Source organism: Natator depressus, chromosome 20, assembly GCF_965152275.1.
Source record: "Natator depressus isolate rNatDep1 chromosome 20, rNatDep2.hap1, whole genome shotgun sequence".
Classification (NCBI taxonomy): domain Eukaryota; kingdom Metazoa; phylum Chordata; order Testudines; family Cheloniidae; genus Natator; species Natator depressus.
The window spans coordinates 1,167,658-1,187,174 of NC_134253.1; the positions used below are offsets into that span (position 1 = coordinate 1,167,658).

At 55.5% G+C, this 19,517-nt stretch overlaps 1 protein-coding gene across 2 annotated transcripts; it reads left to right on the forward strand.

Annotated features, from left to right (window-relative positions):
• The first annotated feature begins 399 nt into the window (after positions 1 to 399).
• ATG101 (autophagy related 101) lies at positions 400 to 11,103 on the forward strand. 2 transcript variants are annotated; one of them, XM_074934999.1, is made up of 3 exons: positions 400 to 481; positions 3,046 to 3,330; positions 6,978 to 11,103. In XM_074934999.1, the coding sequence occupies exons 1-3, from the start codon at positions 434 to 436 to the stop codon at positions 7,380 to 7,382; spliced, it is 738 nt and encodes a 245-aa protein (XP_074791100.1). In that variant the 5' UTR covers positions 400 to 433; the 3' UTR covers positions 7,383 to 11,103. The 2 variants fall into 2 exon arrangements, with proteins under 2 accessions (XP_074791100.1, XP_074791101.1); XM_074935000.1 differs by having other exon boundaries at positions 416 to 481; positions 3,020 to 3,330.
• Positions 11,104 to 19,517: the final 8,414 nt, after the last annotated feature.

Consider the following 19,517-nt stretch of genomic DNA (forward strand, 5'->3'; position numbering starts at 1 on the left):
GACGCCCCCCCCCAGCACACGCAGGGCTGGGGGAGAAACCCACGTGGAGGGGCTGGGCGCTGCACACGTTTGCAGCTGCAGTAACGCCGCCCTGGGAGTCCGCCAAGGCAGGGGGAAGCCGAGAGCCAATGCTGCCTCCCGCCCGAGGAAGTGGGGCGCTCTTTGGTTGGTCTTTCTTTCGGAACGAACCAAGTCAGAGTTGGAGGGGGGGATTCTTTAACACATTTGTTTTGTTTGGGGGGGTTCGAAAACAAAAAAGAAACAAAAACAAATGCTGTATTCCCACTCTTTCAAGTGATTGTGCTAGAAAAGGGGGGGCTTGGTGGGGATTCAGAGAAAGTTTGCCCCCCCATCGCAGATGGTCTATTCCACGCTCCCCGTTCCCTGGGATGGGACGTTCCAAGGTCTCGCCTCCCCCCTGTGCCGGGCGGGGATGGTTCATTCCGGGCGAAGGCGGGGCCGTGGCCAGCTTCGGTGGCAGGTGAGTCGGGGGGAGGCAGGTCCCCCCCCCGGTCCCCCAACTGCCCCCCCGCTGCGGCCGGGCCCCCCCCGCTCCGGCCGGGCCCCCCCCATTTCTCGCCCCCCCCGGCTCCGGCCGGGCCCCCCCCATTTCCCGCCCCCCCCGGCTCCGGCCGGGCCCCCCCCATTTCTCGCCCCCCCTTGCCCACCCCGCTCCGGCCGGGCCCCCCCCAATCTCCCGCCCCCCCCGGGCTCCGGCCGGGGCCCTGTGAGCGGGGTCCTGTGACATAGTCGCCTCCTGCGGGAAGCCAGGGCCCGGACGCCTGGGTTCGCGGGGATCCCCCCCTGAGCAGGAGTCGGCGGCGTCCGTGCGTTGCTCCGGCTGGCCTGCAGCGGGGGTGAGGGTCCCGTGGCGACACTGGGAGGAGATGGGGGGTGTTTCCCCCCGTGACGTGGGAGCGCCCCGAAGTGGTCACGCTGCCCGTCTCAGCCCCGTCCGGCCGCCCCAGGATCTCCGAGCGCTGGGTAGACGCCGCTGGACTCATCCTCCCGCTCTGTACGAGCCTGTCGTGGGGTGGGGAAACTGAGGCACGCACGGGCGAAGGGCCGTCTCCCTGGTGTCATAAGCCAGGGAGCAAACCTAGCAATATTCCGGTGTGGATCCCTGACCTGTAGCAGAGGAGCGAGCCGGGGGAGGTTCTTCGCGGCTCCTGGCCCAGTTCTCTCTCCTCCTTCCCGGGTCAACACACTCCTGACCTGCTGTGCATTACAGCTGTGCCTGAGACCTCGCCAGGGCCTAACTCGCCATTCCTGTCCACACCCGTCCCAGCGGAGTCCGCTGGACACCCGCGGGCCGCCCCGTCTGTCTAGCGCGCCTTGCTTGGCTCTCCCCCAGCTAGCGGATCGCTCATCAGCTGTCACCGCTGCTGGACAGGGGACGCAGTGTCCTGTAACCCTGATGTAAAGACTCGTTCTCTTGCTAATGCAGGCACGGGGTGTTTTTTTAAAAGGCTTCAGTCTGGCTCTGCGTGTCGTCGCCAGTCTGTGGACACCTCACCAGCTGGTTGTTAAAACCGACTTTCCTGGTACTAGCTGAGCCCTCACGAAAGCTCATGCTCAAATAAATTGGTTAGTCTCTAAGGGGCCATAAGTCCTTCTTTTCTTTTTGCGAATACAGACTAACCCAGCTGTTACTCTGAAACCTGTTAATGAAATCGTCTTTCTGGGAGGGGCGGTAACACGGAATATTGTTTGGTCTGGAGTACCCAGGGCCTCTCAAATCGCCTCCCCCCATTTTTTAAATAAGAGAAGGGTGTTTGTGTCACCTTAAATCAGAATCACTAGAGGGCAGTCTCTGCTGTCATTACAGACAGACTTCTTTTACACGCATGGTTGTGAGCCTGATTGCTTTGGCTTTCCACAGCAGAAATAGTCTCCCAATCCCCAGGTCCCCCGGAGGTTTAACGTCAAGCTGACACATGGCCGTCTGCGGACACATCTCCGTAGATCTCCGCAATGTTTTGCAAGACTTGGAAGATCCCCAGGTTGTTTCGGGTGGCACCCTAGGCATGTGAGACCAAAGGACGGGAACGGTTATTCGTTATCACCGTCCGTTGCCATTCATTTAGCCCCCTGACCTGTGGGGTTATAATACTTTCTACAAAAAAGAAGTATTCCCCCACGGTAAAAATATTCTTTACGAGAATAACCGCAAAAATACGTGTTCAAGCAGCCATCCCGAGGCAGTGTGTTGTTGTGGTTAGAGCAAGGGCTCGATTTATTCAGAGCTTTTCTCCTTTCTTGCTATGTGAGCCTGAGTTCGTCACATCCCTGTGCCTCAGTTACCCTCATCCCCATTTCACAGGTGGGGAAATTGCCTAGCACACAGCGGGGTTGGGAGGCTTAGTTCATGGTTGCAGAGCGTGCTGAGATCCTCTGATGAAAGGTGCAAGTTCCAACGAAAGGGGAAAATGTAGTATTCCCTCTCTCAAGTGTCAGCCTGTGCCATGCACTGTCTGGCTGGGGGCAAGGAAGGGTGAGGGTTACCCGCACATTGCAGAGCAGTGAGCTGAGGAACAGGGAGGCCGGGCCTTGCCCCTGGCCACCAAGCAAGTCTGTGGCTGAGTCTGGAATGGAACTCAGATCACGTGATTCCTGGGGCCCTGCTTGCACCAACAATTGACACACCCTGCTTGTGAGCAAATGACTGCCCCGGCTGTTCTGCTCTGGTGACAGTCAGTGGCACGGCTTTGCCTGGACATCTCGACAGAGCCCTGCCGTGCTGGGGCAGCACGCTGAGAACTGTTCCTGCCCAGAAGAGTTCGCTCTCTCCATATGGGCAGGAGAACAGGAGGGTTCTTCTCTCCATTTACAGCCAGGGAAGTGGGGCACGGGGAGGCAAAGTGACTTGGCCAAGGTCCCACAGTCAGTGGCAGAGTTGAGAACTTGATCCCAGATTTCCCAAGTCCCAGGCCGATGCCATAACCCCAGTCCCACCCTCCTCTCCGCTTCTGCGGTCTGTCCCACAGTCACAGCGTGCTGGCTTGTTGCTTGGTTACAGGGAGAGTTCTGCTTTGCCGTCCCCAGCTGGAAACACCGTGCCCACGGGCGCAGACTGCCATGAACTGTCGCGCTGAGGTGCTGGAGGTGTCGGTGGAAGGCCGCCAGATCGAGGAGGCCATGCTTGCCGTGCTCCACACCATCCTCCTCCACCGCAGCACCGGCAAGTTCCACTACAAGAAGGAGGGGACCTACTCCATCGGGACGGTGGGGACGCAGGACATCGACTGCGACTTCATTGACTTCACCTACGCCAGGGTCTCCTCCGAGGAGCTGGACCGAGCGCTGAGAAAGGCCGTTGGGGAATTCAAGGTAAAGAGCTTGGAGCCAGTCACCTTGGCTGACTTCTCAGAGGATGTGTGGACCAGAAATCCCAGCAGGGGTTGGTGGAGCTGCAAGCCCTTAGCCCTGCTATGAAGCAGGCCCAGGGCATTGAAAGCAAGGTACTCCGCATAAGAGGTCTTGGCCTTAACCTCCCAGGATGCGTCTTCGCTGCACGGTTAACCTAGGCTCTCCCCCAGGGTTTTAACCCAGCCGCCTGCCATCCACCCAGAAGAGCCTCTGCCACAGGTCTGGAGATGTTTTAAGCCTGGGCAAGCTGACCCAGCTGGGAGGGTGGGTGAGAGCCCTAGCTGGAACCTGCTTATTCTGCAGTAAGGATGCAAGCTGAATAGTTCGAGTGCTGATAGTCCTCCAGCGCCCTTCCCACATTTCCACCCCAAAGGACAGACCAGGTCTCCCTCAGTTGGCCTGGGAAGGAATCCTAGAGTCTCAGCACAGGGAACCCTGGGATATGTCCCCGGGCCCCCTGGGCGAGTGCAGAACCAGTGAGGACACAGAAACGGAAAAAGGGATTGCAGTGGGGCCACTCGCTCCTCGACTAGGCTAACTCTCAGGTGCCAATCACGCAGGTAAACTCTGTAATGAAAACACGTCCTCAGTGCATTGCATTCTTCCTCTGTAAATCAGCTAACCCCAGCAATGAGTGGGTGTGACAGGGGTGTGGTGAGGCTAAGTGCTTGGAAATTCTCCAGGGAAAAGACATTTAAGTGTAAAGTCATCTGGGGTAGGAAAATACTCCATTGCAAGGGGCTGGGAATGAACCCAGCATCCTGCACTTTGGGGCTACACAGCCTCCTTCATAGAGAGCATCATAGGCGTCATCAGAGTGGAAAGGAGAATTTTGTAGTTACATGTAAAGAGAGGCAATGGCTCTGTGGATGGAGGTCTGGATAAATTGACTCCTCCAAGCCATAGAGAGTTAATGGCAGGAGACCTGAGGCCCCGACAGTTCAGTATCCTGTGGTCCTAGTACCATTTGGAGAGGCACATCTCTGCATGGTGTTAAGGCTCTCTCTGTGTGTCGCCTTGCCCGACACACTCAATGCTTACTGCGAATAATGCACCCAGCTCAAAGCTCGTGGTGTGTAATGCAACGGGGCCTAGATACTGTCCATCTCCTAATGCCTATTCAATGTGATTTGTGCCCCAGCTAATTTAGAGGCTATATTGGGGATGGTCAGATTGTGACAGGGTTTCTGTGGAATTAAATCCAAGACATATGTTGCGGTGAATTTTAACGAGGGAGATTTAGGGAACAAATCATCCCTTGAGTTTTCTGCGTTATGAACCACAGTGTCCTAAATCCTGCTGAAAAGGTCATGGGAAGCAGTAATATCTGGGTTGTGGAGAGACTGGATGTCAACTCAAACCATCGCTGTTCAAATACTTTATCATCTATAGAGTGTTCGATATGACAGCCCCATCCTGGATTTCCAGCCCTAGGAACTTACAATCCTCCTTAATAATCAAGGAAAGCGATGAAGGTTGCAAAGCACAAAATTTAAACTTCCCTTTATGTTTTCTGCTCCTGGACTGCCCCGGCTTAGCAATTCTGGAGTCATTGCCATAGGCAGCTGGCAGCTGGGACGAGCCGGGGGTTTGGGAATTCGCAAACTGCAGGGTGCCCATCCAACAAGGAGCTGTGTTCCTTTTCCCAGGCGTGTCTAGTCCACGTGAGTGACTGCACCTCTCAAACCCCCTTTAAAAGTGTTTCCACATTTTGTTTCTTGTGCCCTGGTTGATTTGGCCTGGTTTTATGACGGACGTGCCACCAGCAGCCACTTGTTTCCAGTGCTTTGCTTGCCGTAATTTGCAGTGATGAGGTCAGTCATCAGCTTTGCAGTTCGATTTCATGTTTTATAAAATCACGTTAGCTCTGGACAAGGCTGCTAATGGTTAGACTGCTCAGCGTAATAACTTTATGTGGCTGGGCTTCCGAAAGAGAAATCTCAGACTGCTGAAAATGGACGGTGTCTCCAGACCCTGAAGAGCAGCACTCCACTAAATGGGAACGGCTTCTGGACAGCAGCAGTTTCAGGTGCTGAGCTCTGTTCTGCCAGGCGAAGGAGTGGAGGGCGCGTGGCTCAGCCCGCAGCTCTGAACATTTGACTAAGACAAGATATTTGGCTTATGTCCATGATCTGGGATCATGTCACATGGTTTAATGGACCCTCACGGAAGGTTAGTTACTCTGTTTTACAGCTGGGGGATCTGAGGACCAGGAGAGGATGTGACCTGTCAAAGTCACATAATTAGCGATACAGCCAGGAATGAAATCCAGCGGTTCTGCTGCCCAGTCCCCTGCTCTAGTCAGGAAGTTCCCTTACTGGGGAAAGTTACGAACATTTTACCAGATACTTCCTTAGCTTTTTCCACCAGACAGTTCCAGGGGGTTTCATGTTTGTAAGACGTAGCGGCTGCTTTTGGCACTGCTGTGCTGGCCTCGTGAGTTTTTTACCTGCTTTTATTGTCTGTGGAAGAGCCCTCCTGCTTTTCAGGATTGGCATCTTTTTGAGGTACTGCTATTCTGGGTTCTCCAGACCAAATGTACACCTGGCAGAATTGAGTCAAGTGGAGCTGCTGCGAGGGTGAAACTAGCTCTGGGTCTGAACTTCCTCCTCTGTGATGACAGGGAGGAATGGCCTAGGCCTAGTGGTCAGGAGCTGCCCTGCAACTTGGGAGACCTGGGCTCAGATCCCTGCTCAGCCACAGACCATGTGTGACCATGGGCAAGTCACTTAGCCTCGCTGTACCTCAGTTTCCCATCTGGACTGTCCTGCCATAGATGGCTGTTGGGAGGGGGGTACATGAGGTGTTCAGACACAGGTGACGTGGCCAGCTGAGTAGCAGAAATAGCTAGAGCTGATACTTGCATATCACTGGTGTTTGCCGGGGCTCTGTCCATGCTAAGCGGGGTCCGTCACAGCTCAGGGCAACTGCAGCTGTATTTCCATTGTCTGTCTTGGATGGAGGCCCTTCTGAGCCGGGTATTTCCAGCCTGCCTTCACTGTATTATTCCCAGCAGAGAGACTGCCCACACCTGCTGACTTTCTCTGCAGAGATGGTTAATGGTGTGACTGCTACAGGGTAAGGAAAAAGGCACTACAAAGAAATCACATTCTACACACACGCTGACAAGCTTACCAGACATCACCCCAACTCTCACATGGGCTCTGGCAGGGGCAGTCCTTCCACACCCCACCAAGGAGTTTCCACTGTAGTCATGAGTTCATCACAGCTTCAGCTGAGAATAGGCCCCCTCTGCCCTTTATACATTGCATCCTCCTCACCCCCCAGGTTTTTCCTAGGAAATCCACTTTACACGCATTGTCTCAAAGTCCTTAGAAGTTCCCAACATCTCCATTAACCAAGTCCCTAGGAAAGTTACACTCAACCCTACAACAACACACAAACCATTGCATTTTGAATACAGTGGGCCCCAATGGATTAAACCTAATTCCGTATGATTTAACTTAAACTGTATTGAATTATCTTAATTCCATAGGGGTTTGTCCAGGACAGAGCCGGGGACTGTCTGTCGCGCCTTGGCCAGATGGCCGTTGCCCCAGTGTCTCTAAGCCCCTTGACCTTGGCTGTGCCTGGTGCTCTCTTCGCAGGACGCCCTCCGATACTCAGGCAGCGACGGCATCGGGCAGATCTCCCTGGAGTTCTACCAGAAGAAGAAGTCACGCTGGCCCTTCTCGGACGAGTGTATCCCCTGGGAGGTGTGGACCATCAAGGTCAATGTGGTGAACCTGGCCAACGAGCAGGAGCGGCAGATCTGCCGGGAGAAGGTGGGGGAGAAACTGTGCGAGAAGATTATCAACATTGTGGAGGTGATGAACAGGCACGAGTACCTGCCCAAAATGCCCACCCAGTCGGAGGTGGACAACGTCTTCGACACGGGCCTGAAGGACGTGCAACCCTACCTATACAAGATCTCCTACCAGATCACCGACTCCCTCGGTTCCTCCGTCACCACCACCATGCGGCGGCTCATCAAAGACACGCTGGCACTGTAGGGCCTGGGGACAGGGGGCTTGCACCTTTCTGCTCCCTATCACACAGGATGACCCAGGGTGTCCTGGCAAGTAGAATCGTCTCAGAGCACGGTCCCAGCGGGTATTTGCCCGGGCAGGCCTCTCTGCTTAGACCCCTCCCTTTCATCTGTACATTTCCGACGGAAGCTTTCTGCAGGCTGGACTTGGGCTGGCCCTTAATTGTGAATCTCCCTATGTGGGGGTCACCTGGGGCTGCGAACTGAAATGACAGCAAAACTGCTCCTTGTGCCAGGTGGCCTATATTGCAGCTGGCCTGTCAGCTCCCCTCCCCCGGTCTCCCTTTCCTCCCTCAGATCCCTCCTGAAGCCCCAGTTCCCGTATGGACCCTCGTCCCTGCACTGCCTGGCACTGGGACTGCTGCTGCCTTGTTTCATCTGAGTGGGATTGTGAATTCCTGGACAGGGCCCCTCCTCTTTCTCCCCCGTCTGTTTGGAGAGGGGCTTTACACAGGCTTGAACAATAGAGCAGTAACCTCTGGCTGGTGGGCGAGTCAGGGATTGTATTTCTCTGCCTTTAACACTGTCTTGTTGTAACAGTGGGGAAAGAATTGCCCTCAGCAGAGCAGCTGTGACCCCCCACAGCCACGGTTAGAACAGCAGTCAGGAGTCTCTGTGGGTGCCCATGAGGCAAGGCCCATCTCTGCCTCTCCCTCCGTCTGGGAAAGGGGGAGAATGCTGCCGGTGGTCGAAGAGCACACGGGGTAAGCAGATAGTCTTTGCTAAGCTTCATAAAGCCCCTTCCCGAAAATACAGGGGCGCAGCTGGGCACTTGCCCAGCCACTAAAACCCATATTCCCTAGTCAGTCACCTTAAACCAAGTCCACGTCTGACGTGCGGCCACTGTGGTGAGAGTGGCTGCTGTGGAGAGAGGCTGGGCTGGCCGGAGACGTGAGTGCCGTGAAAGAGTGGCAGTTGCTTCCTGTTCCTGCCGGCTCTGTCCCCGCACAACATGCCGTCAGAGGGGCCAGTAGCTACGTCTACTTGGGCACACAGGAGCTAGAGCTTGTGTGTGTTGTCCAGCGACCTCACTGCACTGCCAACACCTTGAAAACACCCCCTTCATTCTTCCTGGCTGCTAAAAGAAAACTGAGCAGCCCAGAGCTCTGTGTAAAGTGGGGTGAGATCTCCAAACCCTGTCTCTTCAACACACTTACACCCCCGTCCCCACTTCCTCTCTCATGGAGACTGACGCCCACATGTTTGTTACAGACACCCTGTGTTTAGAAACTGACCTGTCTGTGTTCTGTGGATCTCGTACTCTGGGCGTAATAAACACTGGCCTGGGCCTTCTCTTTGTTCCTTCTCTCGGATTGTCGAGAGCGTCTCCCCCCGCTCTAGTAGCGTCACCTCGATCAGATCCAGGCTTTGCTGACTGCCCGGGTGCATCCCAGCAGTAAAGCCCAGTCCTTGGTGCGCGAGCGCTTCTGCTCCAGAGGCGGAGATGAGCGTGTGGGGTTCTCTGAGTCCACTAATAAACTGGTTTCACATCAGAGCTCTCTGTGTGCTCACGTGTTCTTACCAAGGGGCTGCGTGAGTCGTATGGGGCCCGGTGAAGTGAGAACAGTTGCTGGGTGAAGGGCAGAGGAATGGGAAAAACCCGATGCTGACGGGAGGGCTCAGGGCCATGGTCCCCTCCAGAACGCTCAGGTCCCATGGGGATATCGACAGCCAGATTCTCCAAAGAGCCCTGGGCCCAGTCCTTGAGAATTCTGGCCTGCGTGTGGGCCCCTTCCCTGGGCCAGATCATTCCTGAGGGTGAAACAGGTTTCCCAAGTTCCTCTGCTTGACCAGCCGGGCTAACAGGATGTGGTGCCTCTTGCAGCCGTACCGCAGGTTGGGATCCAGCCTGGGCTGGTCGTCCCCAGGTGGTAACCAGCCACGATGGCTCCTCAGCCTGCTCTCAGACGATTGCAGCAGGTCTCAGGTCAGCTCCTGGAGGATGTTTAAATCCCACTCCCACAGCCCTAGCAATGGGACTCAATGGACCCAGAGTCTGGTAGTCGCTCGTGTTTGGCTGCCTTAGGAGCCCTGCCTGGGGCCTGGTTTTCAGGCTTGCTGAGCGCCCACCAGGGAGGCCAATGGGAGCTGTGGGTGCTCAGCACCTGTGGGAGAAGTTGGACAAAAAGGTGAAATCTCCCTTATCGGTGGCTGCTGTTGAGAATTCTGGCTTTAAATTCTTCTCTGCTGCCACAGCAGGGACGCAAGAGGTGGCTGTCACGGAGTGTGGGGGAGTCCAGGCCCTGCACCCCTCTTCCTGGGATTCACTGAGACTCTCAGCCAGCCAGTAAAACAGAAGGTTTATTGGACAACAGGAACACAGTCCAAAACAGAGCTTGTGGGGACACCCAGGACCCCTCAGTGAAATCCTTCTGGGGGAGCAGGGAGCTTAGACCCCAGCCCTGGGGTTCCCTGTGTTCCTCCACCCAGCCCCAAACTGAAACTAAACCCACCGAGCAGGTTCCCTGCTGCAGCCTCCGTCCACATTCCTGGGCAGAGGTGTCACCTCCCCCTCCCCCTCCTGGCTCAGGTGACAGGCTCTCAGGTCTCCCGTCCCCAGGGCACATTCCCAGGTCAACACTCCCCCCTCCCTGCTGCGTCACATCGTCACAGTGGCTCTGGGCCAGTCTGTGCCCAAGAGCTCGGGTCCCCAGAGGGGCCATGTGACCCGAGACCCCACGTTCAGACAGCCTAACGGTTCGGGGGGATGCACAGTGTGCGCTAAAAGCAGCAGGTCTCCATGAGGGGGACCTCTGAGCTGTAGGTTCGTACTTCTCCCCAGCACAGGGTAAAGGAGACCAAAGGGCAAGGCAGCAAATACCGCAGTAATGGCGGCTGGACTTCAGCGGGCCAGCAGTGGGCTAGTCAAACGCCACACGGGGTTGAGAAGTGATTTCTTCGCCTGGGAAGCAATTGCTTCTTGGAAAGCACCTGGTGCAGCTATTTTTGAGGGTTTGAAGTCACCTGCAGGTGGGTGTTAGGATATAGATATTCAGGCCTGTCTGCAAAAGCCTGTACTTTAAGAATTTAGGGGTATTCTTATCACTTGGCTAGTTCTAGAGGTATAAAAGAAAGAATCAAAATCACTGTCTGCTGGTGTAAGGGCCCTCTCTTACTGTGACTGTTTGAGGTCCTGTTCTTAGGCTAAGGCCTTTGGCTAAGCAGCAGAGGCAGCCATAAGCCAGGAAGCGAACAGTCACATCCTCACATTCCAAACTAGTCACATTGAAAGAAGGTGCTATTGGGCTGTTAGGAATACAATCCTGTCCTGATAATTCCTATCACCTCCAGAGAAAGGGAAGTGCCTAGAAAATGTAAAAGGAAACTTAGTTTGATAGCATCCTGTCTGGCAAGAACTCACTTATCAATAGCTGGGATGTGAAATCCTCACTTCTGTATTGTTTTGTCATTAGAGTTCCAACTTTGCTATTGTTCGTCTGTATAATCTCTGTCTGGTTCTGTGATTGTTTCTGTCTGCTGTATAATTAATTTTGCTGGGTGTAATCTAATTAAGGTGGTGGGATATAATTGGTTAGCTAATCATGTTACAATATGTTAGGATTGGTTAGTTAAATTTCAGTAGAATGATTGGTTAAGGTATAGCTAAGAATATTACTATATAAATTAGGGGCAAACAGGAAGTAAGTTGGGATTCGAAGATAAGGAAAAAGGAACTTGTATTTAAGCTTGCTGGAAGTTCACCCCAATAAACATCGAATTGTTTGCACCTTCGGACTTCAGGTATTGTTGCTCTCTGTTCATGCGAGAAGGACCAGGGAAGTGGGAGAGCGAAGGAATAAGCTCTCTAACAGTGGGTCATAAAGTCGCAGTGTGGAAGCAAGATCCGGGAGCCCAGCGATGCTGGGGAGGAAGTGGGCCGAGCCCAGGACCTGTGGCACTTTGGGAATTTCAGCTCAGGATCTGCCCTTTAGGATCAACATGGAGGCTACTGCAGCCCGCAGCAGCAGCCCGAACAGAAAAATGCAGCCGTGCGGGGCCTGGCCACAGCAGCTGTTGGACGAGCCCAGCCCTGCTAGCTAATCCTTCGGGGTGGGAAGTGATGGGTACTTGGTCCAGCTGATGCGGCAGGGAGAGGGATTTACTCTGTTGGGATTGGGTCAGGGTAGGAGGATTAACAAGCTGCCTGATGAAAAACGCTCTGGCTCCTTAATTACCGTGGGGCGCGGGGGGTGAGTCCAAGCTGCACAAGGATGTCTCCAACTTCGCCAGCGCTGCTGACAGCTGCGGCCCTGGGGCACGTCACATCAGAGCCAAACTTAAATAAGGGCTGAAAAGTTTTCTCTTCCAACATTTCTGCTTGAAGCTCAGTGCTTGGCCAAGTTCCACGCACTCCGGTTCAGCCACGTTTCGGCTACCTGTGTGCAAAAAGAAACAGCCGTAATCGCTTCCTGGTAATGGGGAAAGGGACCCCCCTCCCTCCCTCCCTCCTCTGGCTCCACTCACCGGCCTCCCAAAGGAGTGAAACTTCCCATCTCTGGTCAGAGGGGGACGCATGGACCAGAACAGGACAACGGTTGGCGCAAAGGTGGCACTGGGGGGGTTGATCAGGCCCTGCTCCAGGATGCACCTGCGGAGTATTTACCTGGTTTGTTTGGATGGTGCCTGGCTGAGCAGGGGTAGGGGCGGTATAAACAGACTAGGAGCCTATGTCATGATCTTTAGGAGCAGGAGGAGCTGCTGAGGGTGAAATCTGGGCCTCTTTGAAGGTGGGGAGCTTTGCTGTCGACTCATGGGAGCCAGGATTTCATCTCCTGCGGTTGCACCCCATGTGGTGAACCCTCGGCTCTGGTGTCACCAAAGGACCAGCTCGAGGGCCCAGAGAGGAGCCGGCTCTCCAGCTCAGCCTACATTCCCAGGGGTTTCCCCAGGAATGTGGAGGTGCACTGCCCCTGGGGTGCAGGGTGTCTGGTTCCCAGAAGGGGCACTGGGTGGCTGTTCCCCCAGGGTGGAGGGGTTTCCCCCGGGGATATGGGGGGAGCAGGGTGTCTGGTTCCCTGGAGGAGCATGGGGTGGGGGCTGTCTCCCCGGGGGGGGGGGAGGGGTTTCCCCGGGGATATGGGGGGAGCAGGGTGTCTGGTTCCCTGGAGGAGCATGGGGTGGGGGCTGTTTCCCCGGGGATATGGGGAGAGCAGAGTGTCTGGTTCCCTGGAGGAGCATGGGGTGGGGGCTGTCTGCCCGGGGGGAGGGGTTTCCCCGGGGATATGGGGAGAGCAGAGTGTCTGGTTCCCTGGAGGAGCATGGGGTGGGGGCTGTCTCCCCGGGGGGAGGGGTTTCCCCGGGGATATCGGGGGAGCAGGGTGTCTGGTTCCCTGGAGGAGCATGGGGTGGGGGCTGTCTCCCCGGGGGGGGGGGAGGGGTTTCCCCGGGGATATGGGGGGAGCAGGGTGTCTGGCTCCCGCTGCAGGGAGATGCGTTGTTCCGAGCCGTGGGGCTGGAGAAACAATCCTTTCCTGACATCACTTAAACCCTCCCCGCCCGTCACTGCCCTGCAGCCACAGCCCTGCTCCGGCGGCGGGCAGCGCGGCGAGCTCCTGGCCGGGAGGCGCAGACGGGGCAGCTGCGGGGATTTGCCCCGGGGGCGCGAGGCCTGGCTGCGGCGGGCACGGGGTGCGCTTTGCCAGAGCCCCCCCACTCTGCGGGGCCCCTCGCCTCTCCCGGGCGGAGACATGAACAGCAGCGCCCCGAGCCCCAGCCGCGCCCCGCGGGCCGCCGCCCCGACGCTGGACGCGCTCCTGGGCGCCTGCTGCGCCGCGGGGAGCGGGGGCGCGGGGGGCGAGCCGCGGGGCCGCTCCATGGCGCAGGTCGCGGTGCTCTGCGTGCTTTGCCTCACCGTCCTCTTCGGCGTCTTCTTCCTGGGCTGCAACCTGCTGCTCAAGTCGGGGAGTCTGGTCAGCCAGGCGGGGAGGGACCGGAGCCCCGCCAAGGAGCTGGAAGCGGGGCTGGGCACCTAGGGGACCCGCCCCGGCCCCCTTCCGCAGCCGCCAGCGGAGCTGGAGCCTGGAGCCTCGGCGGCAGGTGCTGGGGGTGTCTGGAGGGTACCGGGACACATTTGAGGGGAGGGCTGGAAATCCAGGCCCCCCCTTTTCTCCTCTCCCTGCTCGGCCGGGCCCCCAGCCCTAGCAGGGGCGAGCGCCCTCGCCCGAAGCTGGCCCCTTCCCCTCCCTGGACGTCCGTCTGCGAAGCTCGCCGGGCGCTTTCCGAGCCGCGCCCGGGAGGACAAACGAGCTCCCGGAGGCTCCGACCAGCCCTCGCTGGGTGATGGTGTCACCGGGACCGTTCAGCGCGCCGCGGACCGAACCGGGTCCTGCCCCGGCTCCTGCTCCTGCCCCGGGAGACTCTTTTTGCCCCAGCCGCAAACCAAGACAAACCGCAGCCGGAGCCTGGAAACCCGCCGCGCCTGCCGAGGGCCGAGCTGCTGCCGGGGGCCGCACATCACGGCTCGTTCCTCGCCTAAAATGGACAGAGCCAGGTGGCTGCGGATCCCAGGCCGGCGGCTGCGGCCGTGGCTCGCGCGGAACTGAGTGTGAACGGTTTGGGCTCCAGGCCCGGGGTCCTTGTCCCTCCCTCCGCTGTTCCGTTCAAAATCGGTATTAAACTAAATGGAAACTAGCTTCAGTCCCGAATTCATTTCCGTGGAGCCACCCGCGGCGAGACCGGCTCAGACCTGCCCCGACGAGCTCCGGGCGTGGGTTAGGCCAAGCTGCGGAGCGCGGCGGAGGCAAGCCGGGGGGAAGGGGGCAGGTTTCCCCATATGCCCCGGGGTAACCGCGGAGCGAGGGGGCTCCTGGGGACAGGCCAGCTGGGTCAGTTCACTCGCCTTTAGCGGCGGGTCCTCGCCCGTCTCGCCGCTGTGATTCTGGGGCCGCGTCCCTCCGCCGCGTGCGGGGTTCGGGTCCCAGAAGCGCCGAGAGAAGCTTCCAGTCTCCCTCTTTCCTTGTGAGCGCCCGGGGGCTGTTTCTGTCCCGCGGCGAGAGCAGGCGGGCTTGCGGCACCTTCGAGACTAAGCCGTGTATCTGGGCCCAGGCTTCCCGGGCTGCAGCCCGCGGCACCGGCTGCTGCAGCTCCCGCAGGCTTAGTCCCGAAGGCGGCTGCTCTGACCCCTGCATTCCTCCTCCTGTTCACCCTGGGAACGCCAGTCCCTTGCCCCGGGACAGCCCATGCCTCCGCTGGGGGGAGTTGCCCTGAGCTCTGCATGTGGCGCCGGAGCGACACCAGATTGACGCCACTTGAGGCTCTGACCCTCAAAGGTTGGGCCTAAACTCGTGTCCCTCTCGTCAGATCTGTCTGGCGCTGCACAGTGCGTCTCAGCCCCTGGGCCAGGTGCGGCCGGGCCGGGCAGGTTGTAAAAGTCCCTGTGACCGGCTGGCAGGACAGGCACTGCTGGGGAGGAGCCAAGGAGCCTGCCCCAGGCTGGCACTGGCTTGGCACTGGGATCGGACGCCGTCTCCTGTGTGTGTGTAGCGGGGGGAGAGGCCTTTACAAATCCCCCCCTTCTCCCGCGCTCAGCGGGTCTCCTCGGAACTCAGGGTGGGAGACTTCGGCTGGAGGTGTCCCCAGACTTACGGTTTCGCCAAGAGTAAGGGCTGATTTGGGCATTGTAAGGTGCAATCAGAAAAAAGTCCAGACCAGTCATAAATATAGGTGGTGCTTTCCAAGGGCCCTTTCACAAAGCTGGAAACAATTATGAGCCAAATCAGCTGGGAGGAAGACTTTTTAATCAGAAAAAACTGAAAGATAATTGGGAATCATTTAAGAACACCTTACCGACTCTCCGAAAGCCACAACTGAGGAAGAAGGCTGTGCTGGTTAAAAAACCAATGTGGTTTGGAGGGGACGTGGAGGCAGATATATATATATCAAATGGAAGAAAGGGGAAGTTGATAGTAATTATTAAAAATCACAAATTAGGAACTGTAGAAAATTTAAAAATTGATAAGGGAAGCTAAAGGACAGAAGGTGAACTCTATGGCCAGCAGCGTTAAGGACAATAAGGAGTTTTTAAAATAAATTAGGAACAAAAAGAATCCTGACAATGGGATTGGTTCATTACTAGATGGAAATGGTAAAATTATATGTCTAGGAGCAAAGAACACAGGCCAGACTTGCTGGATGAGGGACTATCCTAGGAAGCAGAGACTCTGAAAAAGATAGGTTTCAGAGTAGCAGCCGTGTTAGTCTGTATTTGCAAAAAGAACAGGAGGACTTGTGGCACCTTAGAGACTAACCAATTTATTGGAGCATAAGCTTTCGCGAGCTACAGCTCACTTCATCGGATCCAGTGAGCTCATGAAAGCTTATGCTCCAATAAATTGGTTAGTCTCTAAGGTGCCACAAGTCCTCCTGTTCTTTCTGAAAAAGATGTGGGGGTCGTGGTGGATAATCCACTGAACATGAGCTCCCAGTGCAACGCTGTGGCCAAACGAGTTAATGCCACCCTGGGACGCCTAAACAGGGGACTCGCAAGTAGGAGCAGGGAAATGATTTTACCTCTGTATGTGGCACTGGTGCAACTGCTGCTGGAGTCCTGTGTCCAGTTCTGGTGCCCCCAGTTCAAGAAGGACGTTGATAAAGGGCTCAGAGAAGAGTCACAAGATTGATTCAAGGATTTGAAAACATGCTTTATAATGATGGACTCAAATAGCTGCGTCTGTTTCGCAAAGAGTTCAGAGGTGACTTGATCACAGTCTGTAAGTATTTGCCTGGGGAACAAATATTTAATCAGGGGCTCTTCAGTCTAGCACAGGAAGGTTGAACCCGATCCAGTGGCTGGAAGCGGAAGCTAGGCACATTCAGACTGGACATAAGGTGGACATTTTTCACATTGAGAGTAATTTACCACAGATGTCATTTCCCAGGGCTCGTGGCAGATTCTCCATCACTGACCCATTTCAAAACCAGGGTATGATTTTTTTTACAAGCTCTGCTCTAGGGATTATTGTGGGGCAGGTTTCGGGCTGTGCTATGCAGGAGGTCCACCTGGATGATCACAATGGTCTCCTCTGGCGTGGAATCTGTGAATTAGCAGCTGGAAATTAAAGGATTCAGGATCCATTTTCACCTCCCCCACCCTCCAAGATGTTCGGGGGTCTCAAGGTGCTGCATAGATGTGGAGCAGCTCAGTGCCAATAGCCTTATGCTCCAGGAGGGGAACTAAGGCACAGAGCCATTACACAGCTTGGCCTAAAACTCTGAGCTAGTGTGAAAGGCAGGAGCCCTGACTCCCAGCCCTGCGCTCTGACTGCTACCCTACATTGTCACTGGCGGTTAGGATTTATCTGTGGCTGTGCTCTTAAGAGGGATGATCTCTGCCCCATGGACCTGGCGCTGTAAGGACAGACGAGTGGCAGAGGTCAGGAGAATAACAAGCAGTGAAATCTCCTCCCTGATTCCTCCAGAAAGCAGCTGATGCTTCAAGCAGGAGCTGGGAGCTAATCCCAGTAATTCTGATTTCAAAGGGTGCTTCCCCTCTCGTTTCAAGGGATTAGTCTGGGGGGATGATCCCTGAGTGAAAAGTAACCGAGTTATGACTGGCTTCTGCTGGGAGCCAGAATGAAGCGCCATCCACAGGGAAGCCTGGATCTCCTTGTGCAGAAAGCCCATAGCCATGAGCCTATTTCTGGGCTGACCATGGTCATGTCACTTAATCCTCCTGCACATCTGCCTCATCCCTGTCTACAGAACAAAGCTAACAGCCCTGACCTGCCTGCCAGGTGACTGTGAGGGTTGGGTTTGTTAACACGCCCGTGTGAAGGCTGGGCTGGGCTTGCCAGGACACTTGTTGAAATATCCAGTGTATTAGTGTGTTACTTTCTACTTAGCAGAAATCCTACCTCTAACAGGGCAGATAACTCGCTTTAATACATCTCTCAGCTACAGCCAATAACAGTGCTGGAGTCTGTAATGAGTTTTATAATACGCGTGGTCCCGGGTATTGCAAAGATGCTGGACAGGGCTTTCCTTTTATTGCGTACATAAGAAGCAAAGATAAAGAGGCCCCCTGTCCCGTCAATCCCAGAGGATATTTCTCTGGCTGTTAGCTCCTGGGTGTAGCAGATGCTTAAATCTCTGCCCGTTAAACATGGGGGACTCAACGGTGCCGATGTGACACAGCAGGGAGGGGGGAGTTTTGACCTGGGAATGTGGCAGGGGGGTTTCACTGGGGATGGGAGACCTGAGAGCCTGTCACCTGAGCCGGGAGGGGGAGGTGACACCTCTGCCCGGGAATGTGGACAGAGGCTGCAGGAGGGAGCCTGCTGGGCGGGGGTTAGTTTCAGTTTGGGGCTGGGTGGTGGAACGCCGGGAACCCCAGGGCTGGGGTCTAAGCTCCCTGCCCCCCAGAAGGACTTGACTGAGGAGTCCTGGTTGTACCCACAAGCTCTGTTTGAGACTGTGTTCCTGTTGTCCAATAAACCTTCCAGTTTACTGGCTGGCTGAGAGTCACGGTGAATCCCAGGAAGAGGGGTGCAGGCCCCAGAGTCCCCCACATTCGGTGACAGCCTGCCAGACAAATCCTGTCCCTTTTAAATGCCTGATTCTGGCAGGGCAGGAGCCAAGTGCTTGTCACCTAGTGGGATTCGGCCCCAATGGCCGAGGCACTGTCCTGTTAGGGAAGATATGTGTCTAGTAGTTAAAGCAGCAAACTCGGGGCCAGGACTCCTGGGTTCTATTCCTCTCAGGTAGGGGAGAGGGGTCTAGTGGTTAGAGCAGGGGGGGCTGGGAGTCAGGACTCCTGGGTTCTATTTCTGGATCTGTGTGACCTTGGTAAGTGGCTTCCCCTCTGTCTCTCTGTTTACCATCCCTGTGAAATGGGCGTAATACTGGCGCTCCCAGAGGTGCTGCAGGGGCTGACTCCCGGCTGTTTGCAGTGTGCGTTGAGAGTGTTATACCAACAAAATAAAAACCAGCAGGATCTTACTAAAAGGGGAAAAGGCAAAATGCCACATTTATTGTGAATACAGAAAGAATCATAGTAAGCAGTGAGTTATAGCTATAACATTCCATTCAATTTCATATTTATTCTCACATTCACACACACACACACACACACACACACACACACACACACACACACACAGACAGGTTCTGCAAGGTTGTTATCATAGTTACCAGCCTTAGAGTTGCTCATGCCAAGCCACTGGCCAGGTGGCCTGGACATGAGGAGGGAGCAGGGCCTCGTCAGATGCTCATCTGATGCTCCTGGAAGTTGGTTTGCAGAATCAGACCCCAAAGTTCTCACTTTCTAGAGTCCATTTTTATAGGAATTTCTTCCTAGGCCAGTCTATGGGAATTGCTTCATCATGCTGTTGCTGAATCAATCAGCGGCTGGCACATTCCTGACGGCACCTTGCTGCCAGATGTGATCTTGTCCTTTGGGTCTCCCATCCTTGAGGCTGTTGGGTGGATTCCAGTCTGCCCTCCAGGGGTCCTCTGGTTATTTCCACTTGACGCCTTCTTCGGCCAATGGACACTGGATTCTTAGGCTGGCACCTCCCTGATCATTCAGTTATTATCCACACCAAGCATCCATCCACATACATCCTCTATCTCTATTTTAATCACAATTGTTAACAAAGCGAGATGACTACAACAAAAGGGCGGGGAGTCTCTGGGTGCCGTTTCTGTTGTTACAGAGTATTGCTTTGAGTCTCTCTCTGTGTGAATTGCTTTGAGAACAGACTCTGACTTAGAATGTACTAACGCAATTAGCAGCTTGCAAGTTTCACACACAGAGGGAGAGAAACAGTACCAAAAACCAAGAGACCTCTTCATTAGTAATACCCTGGAATTTAAACTATGGGGAATCAAACTCATTTGTGATTTTAATACAGAACTTCTTTAATATGATCCAGCATAATCCTTGAAGGGGCAGAGCTGTGGGAGCGCCCAGGGTCGTCAAGCACAGCACCAGCTGCTGCTCATGGCTCCTGCTCTCTCTCCCTCCGCACTGGGATTGTGCTCTGTGGAGAAGGTACGTTCTGTGCTGGGCAATCAGTGGCCCCAGCCATTAGCAGGTGACCTTGACCACGGCCTGCCGCACTTTCCCTTGCAGGGCATCAGACAGGGCCCTGCCCAGCACTGA